Raw genomic sequence first — 14,155 nt, 5'->3', positions numbered from 1 at the left:
TTTTAAGATAGATTTGAAGTTTCAATAAAATATTTTAAATAATTAGTTGATTCAATATATATCTAGGCAATCAGCAATGATTTTATTAATGCTTTTCTGGCCTAAAACAGAGTCCAGAGACAGTTGAAGGCTAAACGCACAGAAATAAAAGGTTTACGAATCAAGTGCGCTAATATTTAGTGTCTTTTGTGTGTATACTTTAATTTTGTTACAAGCATTGAGATATACATATTATGGAGACGACACCGCCTACATCACTTATGTTCCGCTCAACATAAGCCATATGGCTTAATTGCACGCTCATTTTTATTTGTTTTAAAGTGAAACGCAACAAATATGGCTTCGTGTGTGTAACGATATTGCACAAATAATACAAATAATACGGAAAAGTGCAAGAGAATAACTTTTCATTGGTAAGTACCTAACTAGATAATAATTTTTAAAACTTAGAGCAAAGAAATGCGCCCCTCTTCCGCGCTTGGCGCACAGATTTTGTTCGTGGTGTCTCCTCCATACGTAGTAATATTCTCTCAATGGTTACAAGTGATTATTCAGGACTTATTTTTCCTATGTATTCAGTCTTAGAATTGAGCTGTGATATTTATTCTCATTTTAACAGAGCTTAACATAAGTCAAACTTTTAAATTATAATATTTATCTTTGTCTAATCCCTATTTATGTAGAGTATAAGTTATTATTTTTATTTCACATCCAATATAATATTGGTATAATATTGACAGCAACACGCTTGCGCTTATTTTGAACAAAGGCTAAAAATTTGTAAACCTAAAATATTTTAGAACATTGCATCTACTGGTGCAATCTACGTAGGTACCTGTTATATGAAATGCACCATCCGAATATAGATAAATAGGAATCTCAATGAATTTTAATTTTAATAGAAAGTCGTTAGTATTTACATTTAGATACAAAAATATGTAGTACGTATATTTTCTAAAAAATGCAGATATCTGTATGGATCCACTACATAAAGCATTAAGCTATCTCTTTGATATACTCATATCCACCGACAAATTATGTTTGCATTTTCCTTGCAATAAAATAACAACAAAAATATATTAATAAATTATATTATATATATAACAATTAACAATTTTAACGATAACAATTTAATGTGCACTATTTCCAATTAAACACTATTTGATGATCTATTAATTGATGTATGATACCCAGTTATAAATCCTTCCTCTATGATGATACCTAAATACTAAAACAGATTGTGTAGTAACAATCATGGGACCAAATTTATCTAATTCCTGTACCAAGATAACGAAATATTTGTTTGTAATTTAAAATCTTAACCTATTTTTTAATTGGATACTTAGCAGCATTCTAGAAGTAAAATATATTTATACAACTTAATTATTATTATTTTACACGTAAAACTAATGTTGTTATTTTATTGCAGAAAATAAACAGATTCGGAAAATTCCTATTCTTGAACCAATTTTACAGTTTTTGGACACATTTCTTATTATATGCAGGGTAAATATTTGCCTGACATTTCAATAAATGTAAGGGTATGTTTGTATAAGTCTTAATATAAAGCGCCTTGTTGCGGAACCAGATGTACGTTGGTGAGGAATAGAACAATATGGAATGTAAGGCTTTTGCCTTATTCTGCTATGTAAGTGCTACTTTGGGACCTAGCTCTGCCTATATTATTATTTTATTATTGACAACATATAATATAAAAAATAAACATTATAGAATTATAGTAGTACATATTTATAAATCTTAGTGTTACTGGTTGTAGCGGTTTACCTTACTTGCATCCGTTGTATACTATCCATGCACAAATGATTAATTTAAAAATTAATTACTTTCCTTCTCAACATTTGTAAATAAAATTTTATAACCCAATAAAACGTAGTATTATTTGTTTTGTAACATTTATCTTCCTAAACTAGAATATATTACTTGCTCTGTGCTAGAATAATTAAGACCTTCATAATATGTTCATAATAGTGAGCGCCGGCGGGCGGGTGGCGCAGCATGGCGTCACTCCATAAAGGTCACAGATTAAGTATTAGTTACTACATAAAGGTACAAGTCCGAGACGGGCCGCAGACCGCAAACTGCAAGCGACAGCACTTGTTTCTATGAACATCTATGAAATTGATTCCAAGCGCGGCAACACTGCTGCCTGCAGACGCAACGCGCAGCGTGCGGCCGCGGCGCTCAGCGACCGCAGACTGCAGTATGCAAATGCCAATTATTGCCATGGCAACTATTTGTTTATTTATATTTTATAGTCGAGCCAATTTAATAGGCAACATTTGACGTCTATCAATTTTATCTTCGAAGAGAGGTAACCTGCTTAAAAACATCGATTAAAGTGTATTAATCGATACGGATTTGAAACATTTGTCAATCGAATTTATTAATTTATGATGATTTTTATTCACAAGTAATCAATGCATTCGATTCTAGATGTCAGATTTCGATTTTATGAGTAACGTCTCTAGTATTTAAAAAGAAAAAAGGTTTATTGACACAAAATTGTAGCGACGTCAGTTCTTCAATTCAGAAATTGTTTATTATGTTTAGGATGGTTTATCAGTAAAATGAAATCTTAAAATAACTTCTATCGGTCATTATTAATATAAATACGTAATCGTAATTGAAAAAAGTTAAGCAAATGTGCAGTTCTAACAAAACGAAATATCATGTTATTCTATGTCGTCGTTACTAGGTTACGTTGTTGAATTTTGTTGAACTGTCAAATGTTGCCTATTAAAATGGCTCTACTATAATTGGTGAATTCTTATGACTTTTGCGTTCTGTGCATTGTGCAGCCACGGCATGCAGCCGCAGTTGGAATAGCGACCGCAGGCAGCATTGCGGTAACCGCAGCCGGTAGCCACAGTGTCGCCTGCGGTTGCGGTCTGCGGCCCGTCTCGGACTTGTACCTTAAGTCTCGCCATAGGTAGAGCCCAAAGTTCAAAAGGCACTCTTTTAGGGTCAACTCACACCAAGAGAGAAATTTTTACTTTATTTTCATTACTATAAAACTTATTATCACCTGAGAAACTCGAGCCTCCGAGCATCCGCGCGACTCGTTCGAGTTTCTCATGCGATAATAAGTATTATAGTAATGAAAATAAAGTTAAAATTCATATGGCACTGAAACTGCGCTCCGCTTCGCTGCGCTTCGCCGCTCTTTTGGTGTGAGTTGACCCTTATCATTCGATCTTGTTCAATGAAACGTGAATGAAGCGAAAAGGTGTCCACAGAGCAACTAACACGAACTAAACTTTTTAATATAATATTGTGTAAACTTAGTGTAAACAGTAGTTTGCGAAGACATACGAATCGCATACGAATGTTTCAGTGTATTTAGGTGGTATTATGTATTGTAGGTACCTATTGAATGTTTCATGTGGTTTCAAGTGTGGTTTCATTCATACGAATGTTAGGAATAGAATACACGATTGTGTAAATCACCAGTTCATGCTCGTGCAATGTCTGCACTCTTCTTCTTTTTCTTTAGTGGCAACTGTGTCGACTTTATGTCAATTGTCACGTCAAATTGACAAATGTCAATGACAGACGTCTAGACTCGTGTCAAAACTGCTAAAGCTGATTTCGTAATTCGTACTCAATTTATGTATGCATTTTTAAATAAATAACAAGCTGTTTTCATGTTGATTTGTGTTAAATATTCGATTTCGAGTAATATATATATTAATAAACTTATGAGTACAAAAAAGTATTCCCAAAACAAATAGTTTAAAAATGTCAACTAATAAAAAGTAAGTCTGAAAAAGTTTTGTAAGTGTTGATTAGGTGAATTATTCTCAAATTTCATAATAAATATTATTATCTTAATTTATAGATACGGATTGATACTACCAGAAGTCTCAAAAGTGCAACCTACATTTAAAGCCTCACATAATGTCTTCGGAAACGATTCCGATTCTGAAGAGGATACTAAAAAGAAGCCTATTCTATTACGACCAAGTGACAATATAAAGCGACAGGTGATATTGTATTAATAAAAATACTTATTTTCAATATATTATTGAAACTTTAAGCAATATAACTTTACAAATCCTTAACTGTTAACTGGAGCAATAAAATTCACTTCAACACATGATATATTTAAGTCTTTATTAACTAAATACTTTTGGCACTTACTTATGCTACTATGAAAAGTATCTTTAAGTAGGTACCAATAAATCTTTGTATCAAACTGAATTTATTAATGACATATTTATCTTTTGATGATTCCAGACTAGAATAGCACAGGAAAAAGCAATTCTTGAAGATCCCACAGTTTACCAATATGATGAGATCTATGATTCCATGGTCACACAAAAGGAAAGTAAAAATGCAAAAACTAAAGAGGAGAAAAAACCTAAATATATTGAGAATTTATTAAAAACAGCAAACAAAAGAAAACTAGAAAATGAGCGCAGAGTTGAAAGACAGGTAGGTAATTGATGTTTAATTGTATATTATTGTTTCATCTTTACATTTTTCTTTAATTTGTATAAAATTTTAACTTTTTTATTTAATTAATAAGTCCATTTACAAATTACAATGTAGGTATAATATTTAAGATTTTGAACTATCTATGAAAATAACAGATATAGAAATGATCCATCATATTTATTTTAAATTTTAGATTCAAAAGGAGAGAGAAAAGGAGGGAGAGGAGTTTGCTGACAAGGAAGTATTTGTCACATCAGCTTATAAAAAGAAATTAGAAGAATTACGCTTAGAGGAAGAGAAAGAAAAACGCGAAGAGTATTTAGAAAAAATTGGAGATGTAACAAAGCAACAAGATCTAGGTCAATATTTATATAATATTATATTGTTCATGATAAATATGTAATGTTTTGATTGCGTAAAAGTCAGTTTCAGTAATAAAGGTCTTTGAATAAAACCATTCAACCCAGCTTTTATGTAAATAGGCATTATGGCCATTCCTTTTAACATCTTATATTTATTATATTTTCTTTATGATTACAGGAGGATTCTATCGTCATCTATATGAACAGAAATTAGGATCTAAACCTGACAATGAGCCTGATACTAAAGTAGAAGAAAAAGATAGTGTTTTCAAGTCAAATACCAATAAAAATGAGAATTCCGATTTATCAAATAAAAGAAATTATAGAAAGAGGAAATCATCCCATGAATTGAAATCTGAAGGTGAAATTGAGGACTCTGATGATGAAGTAAATCGAAATTGCCTTGACAAGAAAAAATCTAAAAAAACGGATGAAAATATCGATGCTGACTCTGACTTTTCTATAGATGAGTCAAGTGATGAAGAATCAAAACCTAAAATTCAGAATATTGAAAAGGAATCTGAAGATACCTTCAAAAAACCGAAAGCAAAAGATGACAAGTCAGATACACCTAAAGCTGTTCCTGAAGATATTTCTATTTTGCCTAAAGAAAAGGAGAAAAAAGAGAAAGAAGTTAAACCTAAAATTGATATATGGAAAAAGAGAACCGTAGGTGAAGTTTTTGAACAAGCTTTACAGAGGTATTATCAAAGAAAATCGGCCAGAGGTTGTTAATTTTCTAAATTAAAGACAATTTAACAAATACATATTCGTTTTATTATTATATAGCTGTTTATAAATAAAATAGTATTCAATTATAACATAAAATAAACAGTGTCGTTTAATTTAAAAAATCATAATGCTAAGACATTCAAACGGTTCATATTAAAAAAAACCACCTAGTAAAAGTAAAAATTAACCACCAGATTATTGTGTATTTCTTCAACTCACAACATAATGAGCCTTGCAGTGAACTGAAAAAAAAAAACATTTTTACCTGTTAAAAAATATGCAATCATATTCAAAGAACTTGTGTCAAAATTTTTGAACGAAGTTCCTTATCACGCAGTATGATGACTAAGTGTGCTAGCGACATAAAAAATTCTCCGAGCGCTACGCACTAGCAAAGGTGTATTAGCATTCCTTCATTTATCATTTCACTCCTAAATATTGTTTATTTATTTAATTATACCTTCTCTAACACTTGTTTCAAAACAAAAGGAACTTCGTTGCAATTAGTTGTCCCATATGTGACACCTCAGACATTTTTTTAAATAATATAATTATATTAATTATGTATCAGCCCATACCAATAAATTCAGAAACCGGATCGTTTTCGCCTTCAGCTCTCATTGTTCCAGTAATGTCTTCATTTTCAACCATAGGAAGTACTAATTGTACAAATTCAGGCGTGTAAGGGGGCGCTATGGCGTCAAGAACCTAAAAAATATGTTATAACTTATATGTAAAGAGACTGTATACCTTTAGATGAAAATTACACATTGAAATTTTGCACACTTAAGAGAAAATGTGCAAAATGCTGATGCATCATGCATATTATGTTATATTTCTTTGTTTATGGTTAACTAGCTTTCTGCCCGCGGCTGCTCCCGCGTTTTCAAAGAAAACCCCGCACAGTTCGCGTTCCCGTGGGATTTCCGGGATAAAACCTATCCTATGTGTTAATCCAAGTTACCGTCTATATGTGTGCTTAATTTCATTGTAATCAGTAGTAAAGAGAGAGTTAAGAGTAAAAAACAGACACATACAAACAAAATCCTCACAAACTTTCGCATATATAATAATTATTACATAGTAGGATTTGTCGAATTTCGATCACTGGGGAACCACTAGTGTACATATTTCCCAGTGTTATTTTTTATATCTTTGTTATTTTAAAACTTACATTGATACATTTTATATAAAAAAATATAACTATATCAAAGCAAACTATTACTCAAACAATTTTCATGGTAAACCGCAATATTTTTAAATATAAAACCAAATCCACAACATACCTCAGTAATGAAATATCGTATCAGTGAAATGTCAGTATCACCACGTTGCAGGCAATTTTTGATGTATATTAAAACAGGAACTACACAACCTCGACTTAACAAATTCACCATACGATCTAGAAGCATCTTTCGCAGTTCTAACTGAAATTTTAACAGAAAATTATATACTTATTCTTTATAACAATAGTTAAATATACATTTCATCTATATTTAAAATAACAAAATCTTAACAAACAGCATACTACACGACATCTATATTTTTTACCTGAACTAAAATTTCCAGGTCTTCTTGTTTAGATTCAAAAAGTTTTATCAACAGTTTTAATAGTCTATGGTGCAGCAATGGATGACAAGAAGCAACTTCGTCAAGTAGGGCGAGATGTACAGGACAATGTTCTGTACACAACTTGAAATATGACGGCTCTGTGACTACACACTCCACCCATACAAGCACACCCATGCCTACAACAGGGAATCTGTAATGAAATGAACTTATTAAAAGCTGACCTTTTTTTATAAAGTTATAAGTGACTCCTGTAGTCTACTGTATACTCCACTAAGTTAGACTTATAAAGTTGTTATACCTTATACAATGATATAGAGACGGCAACTCGGCAATAAGCTCGCTAGAGCTCACTGAACTGCTACATACTGCATGTATTTTTTCAATAGCTTGAAGGGTTGGCTTTAATTCATCCTTTATTGGTTTCCCAGGAGTTGCCCCTTCACAAACACTTGCGGAATAAGCAAGCAGATATATGTACTTGGACTTATGTTCTGGATTGAGTTTGCTCCCCAATTTGAATAGAGAATCCACAAGTAATTCTGTAGAACCAACATTATTTATATTTTTGAAATAAAAATAAATTTATATTTACATTTTTAACATAAAAAAATATTTAGTAGTCAGTCTAGTGTAATTAGTAGTAGTGTACTGCATTATTCTACAATGTTCATATACAGTAAAAACGATACCTAAAAACTGTGGTATTCTTAGCAAGTGTACCGGTGGCGGTTCAGACTGTGTGTACGCTCTGAACAGCACGGATATATCGGCCGGGTTCAATGCCCCTCGAGACAACATGGCCGCCAGCGCGGTTCGCGCGCCGCGCCAAGACTCTCCCGCCGTTAGCGCTAACGTTATAGGAGTGACGTCGTGTCCACTGCAAACATAATCATAACAACAGATATTTAAATCCTTCACCATCCATCACAACCTTGTCTGATATCTATACCGATAATAAATTGGATTGGATAATTATTGTCTGTTTCTAATATTAAAATAAACACTTTTATTAAGTGCATGTGGGCACAGTACACATGTCAAAATAGAATTTTTACAAATTTTGTCTATCTAATTGTTTTGGCTAATATCTGAAATGGCTTAATTGTGATGAAGAAAGAAACATTAACTGTGTACCTTTGCTGGGCACATTTTGTTATTTCTTGACTCAATCTCTTCATGATGGCTCCACCTCTAGGTTCTTGGGCCAAAATATGAACTATAACTTGGCTATACACATAAGTATGTGCACCATGACATACCATTTTCTGAAATAACATTACATAGTAAATTATAATTATTTAATTGTAAATAGTACATAGATTGTATGTCTTTTCACTGTTTTACTTCCCCATTATTCCAAAAACTTAATCCTTATAAAAAACCAGGGGTAATAAAAGCCCTCCATTCACATAATATTATCATCTAAATCAACGAGGAACTTACAGCACATTCATTTACACTATTTTGCCAATCATCTGAGCTTTGCAAAAATCCAACAATTGAAGATTTCAAGACTCTAGAAAACACTTCAATCTGCTGAGCTGCAGTTGAAATACTAGTAATTTCACCTTGAAAACCTGCATCTGATATAAGCTGGAAAAAAATTACATTTTTTTATAGTGTGGTAAAGGTGCAACCAAAATGTTAATTAAAAAAAAAAAGACAAATAATAAATTGCATATTAGTAACGTACATCTATACATATAATAAAATCGTAGGAAAGTCAAAACTGTACATTGAATATTTTTTTAAAAGAATACATAATCCATGATCTATAATCGATATAGAAGCCACAAACATAGTTTTTAGAATTTTTGTCTGTTTGTCTGTTTGTCTGTTTGTCTGTTTGTCTGTATATTTGTCCGAGCTAATCTCGAAAAGTACCGCATAGATTGACTTCAAATTTTGCATGAATATTACTAACAGGTCGGGTGAGGCTTTTATATACACATTATCATGCTATCACCTCCGGGGGAGGAGCTGTGAACCTTTATTTTTCTAACGTATTCCGTGTATTACACAGCGTACAATCTAAAGACTCATGTTTAAATGTTGTTTTTTGGGTAAGCCACGCTATTATCTAGCTTTACACTATAAAAACTACGTCATTTACGTAATTTTGGCAGAGAAACAGTTTAATGAATCTTAGTAGTATAAAGACAAATTTGAAACAGCGCCATCTATGAGACTTCATTAAAATCAAATCAATTTACATGTTTAACGCTTCTTGCAAATTTATAATTAAAAATTAAATAATAATATGATGTTGGTGGGGTTTTTAATTGTACTTATTTATTTAACTTTTTAACCCATGTCTTCCCAGAGTCCACTTCAGGTGCTTATATTTTATGTGAATATACTAAATAAAATTTTACAAGTGAGGGTAGATGTTTATTATTTGATGTCAAACAAGTCACTATTAACAGTTAATTGTGACATTTTAAAAAATCCTTCTTGCGTTCCCACAAAAGGTAAGTTGTAGCTTTTATAATTAATTATTACTTTATTAATTAATTATATAGTTTTTAATTAGAATTGAAGTTACGACAAAATAAGAAAATGATGAAATTTTATTTTTATGTATAACTTTTACAAGACTATATTAAACGCCCAAAGATGGTCACTTTAGTTCTTGATAGAATTTTATTTGTTAGTATCTTTTTAATAAAATTAGGTAAAGTAATCTTTTCTTTTTTTTTATTTACAGATTCAATGTTCATAAAAATTAACGATTTGCATGAGGATGTAGTAGAAATAAGTATCCTGGCGCGTGGTCAATTGTTGACTAAAGTTAATTTCCAACGTATGGTACAATCATTGGAGGAATCTTGGGTAATTTTAGAGGATACTTTTCGGGAATGAGAAAAGGGGCAGCCAACCACGTATCAGCGTGCGTGCGTGAGAATCTACCTACGTTTTAGTACCAAAAAAAATGTTATTTTGAAACGTAAATATTGCACTCACAACTACTGTACAAGTATGATTTTTAATCGTGCTTAACTGTCATCTGATTGTTTTATTATCGTTATGGCTATCGCGGTACAGATCGTACTGGGATCAGAGTACATATTATTTATCAATTGGTGTGGTAATATACGTACCACACCAAGTAAAATATTTACAATCATACCAAATGGATTAACACGGTATGTACATAAGGCGGTCTTATCGCTTACTAGCGATCTCTTCCAGACTGCCCAAGGTAAGAGATAAAGAATTATACTCATGATCCAGCAATTTTCAACCGAAAAAGAAGTTTATCTGTAATTGGTAGTTGTTTCATTTATTTATTTTAAATACCTAATTTTACTTTTATATTTGCCCATTTGCATTACATTCAGCTTCCTTATAACTTAAAAAAATTTTATGTTTATTTCTGTCTAATATAAATACTCTTTTTTAGATATAAATAACAAAAACAACTTTTTTATTAAAATTTAGTACCTTGGGAAGATATTATCTATGTGTTAATAGAACAATACATAAAGGAAATTATGTTACGATTTTATACAATGAAAATATGTAAAAAAATATTAGCAGGTGTAATTATTAAATTGATCCCGAACCCAAAACTGTAGTTAATTTTTTTTTGTCATTTAGTGTTTCATTCATGTCAATTGGTTCATTAATAAAAAAAATTATGATCATTTAAATAATCACGGCGAACATTTGCTAAGGCATTCATGTACAAGGTGTAATCGTTCAGTGTGCACAGGCGATTTTTTTTTGTAAGTATTACAGATAACAAAAAACTTTAAACTGATATCGAAAGTACTTAACCTAATAATGGCCGTAATCATTTTTTTTAAATAAATCGAGAAATATCAAAAAAAATATCTTTACCCTCCCATACATTAAGTACATAATATGAAATATGAATATCCCATATACATTTAATATGAAAGATTTTAGCTTTCTTTTTCTTTTTTTGGTTGTCTGCTTTAATTACTTCGCAAATTTGAAGTGGAATTTTCCACGCTTTTTCCGGACATTTTCACGCATTTTCCGGATATTTTCCGGGCATTTTACGGGCAATTCCTCACGCATTTTCCGGGGATTTTCCAGGCATTTTCCACGCCTTTTCCGGACCATTTCACGAATTTTCCGGATATTTTCCAGATATTTTCCAGGCATTTCCCAGGCATTTTCCTGACATTTCCCTGGCATTTTCCGGAGAATTTTCAGGCATTTTCCACGCTTTTCCCGAACATTTTAACGCATTTTCCGGATATCCCCGGAAAATGCCCCGGATTTCCGGAAAGTACGTAAGTTTTTTAGCTTAGAAGAATTCTCAGACTTAGTAATAAATTCTATTAACAATTCTATGAATTGTTTATGGTAGTACGTGTTTACTAAATAATTGTATGTAAAGTAGTAACTACTATGCAGTCGCTATTCCACGCGGACGAAGTCGCGGGCACAGCTAGTCTTACATAAATAAAATAGTATTTTTACCTTAATTGTAAAATTTAACATGAGACAATCAGGATAGTCCTCAGCTAATCTGTAAATCAAAGATCTCCAAGTAGGATGTTCTATCATTTCTGTGAGCCAAGCAGGTGTCTAAAACATAAAAGAATATTACTATTGTTTGGTCTCCTATTATACAGTTTTATATCAACTCCCAATGGAGTGAACTAGCATACTCTTTTTAGTCATTAAATCATATTCTATGTTGTAACTACTGAATATATATTTTTCAGTGAGCTAGACAAAATCATAATTTATTTTTATCAACCAAAAATACTCATACAAATATACACTTACTTCTCCTTCCTCAGTAAATATAGTATCAGCTTTTTTGGGGTCAAAGGTTTTAATAATCATTTCCTTCAAATGGTTTTCCACCATTGCTTGAACTTCAGTTACTTTTACCCCTAAAATTATATGGAAAATAAGATGAAATTGTAAAAAAACACACTTTAATTATTAATCAATTGACATTTACATAATATAACATATTTTTTTTTATATCTACTTAGATTAATAAATGGCAATAATGTCTAATAGGTAAGAAATATTTCTTAATAACTCAGGCCCCGAAATCACAGACACAATAGAAAAACTATTGTGTCGTGGATCGACCGGGGTGTTCGGGGCTCAATGGGTTTATAAAATATTTCAAAATAGGTATATATTGCTATATTGCTTTGAATTTGTTTACATACCAGCAAGAATTAACCATTCTGCTAACAAATTTGCCATTTGAGCTACTGCACTGTAGTTGATTGATAGTTGTTCAATAACTTGTTCAGGATTTCCACCTGCTTGGAAATATCTTTTTAATTGGCCAAATATACCAGGTTCCATTATATAATCAGAAGTTTTGAACTTCTCAAGACATTCTTGTAATACTTCTTCGGGGTTATCGATAACGTCTTCAGCATTGTCATCCTTTAAATACAAGTGTTTGTTAAATTAGAAGTCATTAGACACAAAAAAAAATGAAAAATGTAAATAGTGTAACCAACATCATACTGCGCGTTTGGCGCTTCCCAGGATGGTTCTTCTTCATATTGGGTAGGCATTTTCGTTAATATTATTTTAAATTTATAAACAGTTTGTATGTTTGATAAGTTATAGTACCAAATTTTTTTAGTTATAATAAAATAACAAACATTATGCCGATGACGATAATAGCCGGTGTTTAATATATTGCATTGAATACGTTTTGTACAAAAAAAACTAATTAAAAATAACCAATTTACACTAATTCATGGATTGTTAATTTTCTTGTACAAACTGGATCATAGAAAAATATAAAACAACACAAGAGATAAGAAGTGAAGAACACTTCACAACACATCTCAAACACAAATGACAATTGACAATTTGACAAATCCTCACAAATCCCATAATTTGTGATTACATTAATTGTCAATTGTCATTTGACAAGACAATTGTTGCCACTTATGAAAAAGAAAAAAAAAGTTCAGTTTTTGTGTCAGCTATTTAAAGACAAAAATTGTGTTGTGTGAAGTGCGAATTGCGTACGCACATTAATTATTATAAAGTATTTTGCAAACTTCAAAGTAATTTGCTTCGTTCTTCATCAAAACTCGTAGTTACAGAAATTGTAGACGGGCAACTCGTGTCCATCGACAACCTGTCAAATTTATTTTCTTATTTTAAATTAAATTTCTCCCACACACAGATCTACTACAAGTACTGTACTAGATCTGTGCTCCCACAGATTTCTCCCGACTCCCATGCACCTCCCATGTGATTTCTCCGTGAATCATCTCAACCGTGATTTTTTCCTCAGCACAGAGTAGGTACGCTTATCATGAAAAACTTGACATTGGCAGCATCCGCCCTCATTTTTTTATGCTATTGCATCTCTGTATTGCAGTAGTTTCTATCGCAGGCCTCCGGGGCCGGGGACTTGTGGCGGGGACCGATCGAATCCAGAAATTTAGTTACGAAAAACCTCACGCTCCCCACTCCGACGGGCGCGGAGGTGTGGCTTGAAGGCAGAGCATGCAATTGCTTTACCGCGGCCTTAGATTACAAAATAAAAGACAGATGGAGCGTTGCCGAACTAAACCGAATAATTTATCGTCATTTTCAATAAAGCTATGTGTGCTGTCATTTCGCCGCTGCACTATACGTACACGGTGCTTCTGTGTGCGTGTAATGTTGCCAGATATTGAAAAATTTCCCAAATTTTTCCCCGACTACGGAAAAAAGAGGGTTATGTTTTTCGAGTTTATGTATGTATGTATAATATTTCTTTGACACGCCCTGCAGTATAAACCGTTGGACCGATTTTGAGTTGTGAGGTTTCATTGCAATGATCTGAATTATTATGTTAGTGGCGGTAGGTAGTGACGTAGGCTATATACATAAATGAGAAGTCAAGTTTTAATTTTTATTTAAATTCTTTTATTAATACATAAAGTACCTGCCTACTAAAGTTATAATATATGGACAAAATAATTGTATTCAATTTTTTATTAAATAAATTACATAAAAAAAGTTTCAATATTAACTATAATAATTATATTATTTTTTTATTTTTCATAATATTA

At 31.8% G+C, this 14,155-nt stretch overlaps 2 protein-coding genes across 2 annotated transcripts; one reads left to right on the top strand and one right to left on the bottom strand.

The window, feature by feature from the left end:
• Window positions 1-3,729: 3,729 nt before the first annotated feature.
• On the top strand, window positions 3,730-5,585 carry LOC123693937 (nuclear speckle splicing regulatory protein 1). The gene is made up of 5 exons (XM_045639210.1): window positions 3,730-3,776; window positions 3,860-4,004; window positions 4,258-4,455; window positions 4,652-4,817; window positions 4,999-5,585. Exons 1-5 carry the CDS (start codon window positions 3,760-3,762, stop codon window positions 5,553-5,555), a joined length of 1,083 nt encoding a protein of 360 aa, XP_045495166.1. The 5' UTR covers window positions 3,730-3,759; the 3' UTR covers window positions 5,556-5,585.
• Window positions 5,586-5,725: 140 nt separating this feature from the next.
• On the bottom strand, window positions 5,726-12,932 carry LOC123693926 (negative elongation factor D). Its single transcript, XM_045639200.1, has 12 exons — window positions 12,596-12,932; window positions 12,293-12,518; window positions 11,892-12,001; window positions 11,580-11,687; window positions 8,568-8,717; window positions 8,259-8,389; window positions 7,814-8,001; window positions 7,423-7,663; window positions 7,104-7,314; window positions 6,839-6,979; window positions 6,131-6,260; window positions 5,726-5,794 (listed from the first exon to the last, which is right to left on the bottom strand). The coding sequence occupies exons 1-12, from the start codon at window positions 12,650-12,652 to the stop codon at window positions 5,763-5,765; spliced, it is 1,725 nt and encodes a 574-aa protein (XP_045495156.1). The 5' UTR covers window positions 12,653-12,932; the 3' UTR covers window positions 5,726-5,762.
• Window positions 12,933-14,155: the final 1,223 nt, after the last annotated feature.

This window comes from Colias croceus, chromosome 1 (assembly GCF_905220415.1).
Source record: "Colias croceus chromosome 1, ilColCroc2.1".
In the NCBI taxonomy this organism is placed as follows: Eukaryota; Metazoa; Arthropoda; class Insecta; order Lepidoptera; family Pieridae; genus Colias; species Colias croceus.
Note: the sequence above shows the minus strand (reverse complement) of the source record. Positions and strands in the feature narration are given on the sequence as shown.

What these genes read in the sequence shown, in the direction of transcription:
- LOC123693937 (XM_045639210.1), top strand. An exon ending in GTGACAATATAAAGCGACAG is followed by an intron (nt 4,005 to 4,257) that starts GTGATATTGTAT and finishes TGATGATTCCAG; the next exon opens with ACTAGAATAGCACAGGAAAA. An exon ending in AGCGCAGAGTTGAAAGACAG is followed by an intron (nt 4,456 to 4,651) that starts GTAGGTAATTGA and finishes TTTAAATTTTAG; the next exon opens with ATTCAAAAGGAGAGAGAAAA.
- LOC123693926 (XM_045639200.1), bottom strand. Translation starts at nt 12,652, where the DNA reads ATGCCTACCCAATATGAAGAAGAACCATCCTGGGAAGCGCCAAACGCG. An exon ending in CGCCAAACGCGCAGTATGAT is followed by an intron (nt 12,519 to 12,595) that starts GTTGGTTACACT and finishes TTGTATTTAAAG; the next exon opens with GATGACAATGCTGAAGACGT. An exon ending in TATTTACTGAGGAAGGAGAA is followed by an intron (nt 11,688 to 11,891) that starts GTAAGTGTATAT and finishes TTTATGTTTTAG; the next exon opens with ACACCTGCTTGGCTCACAGA.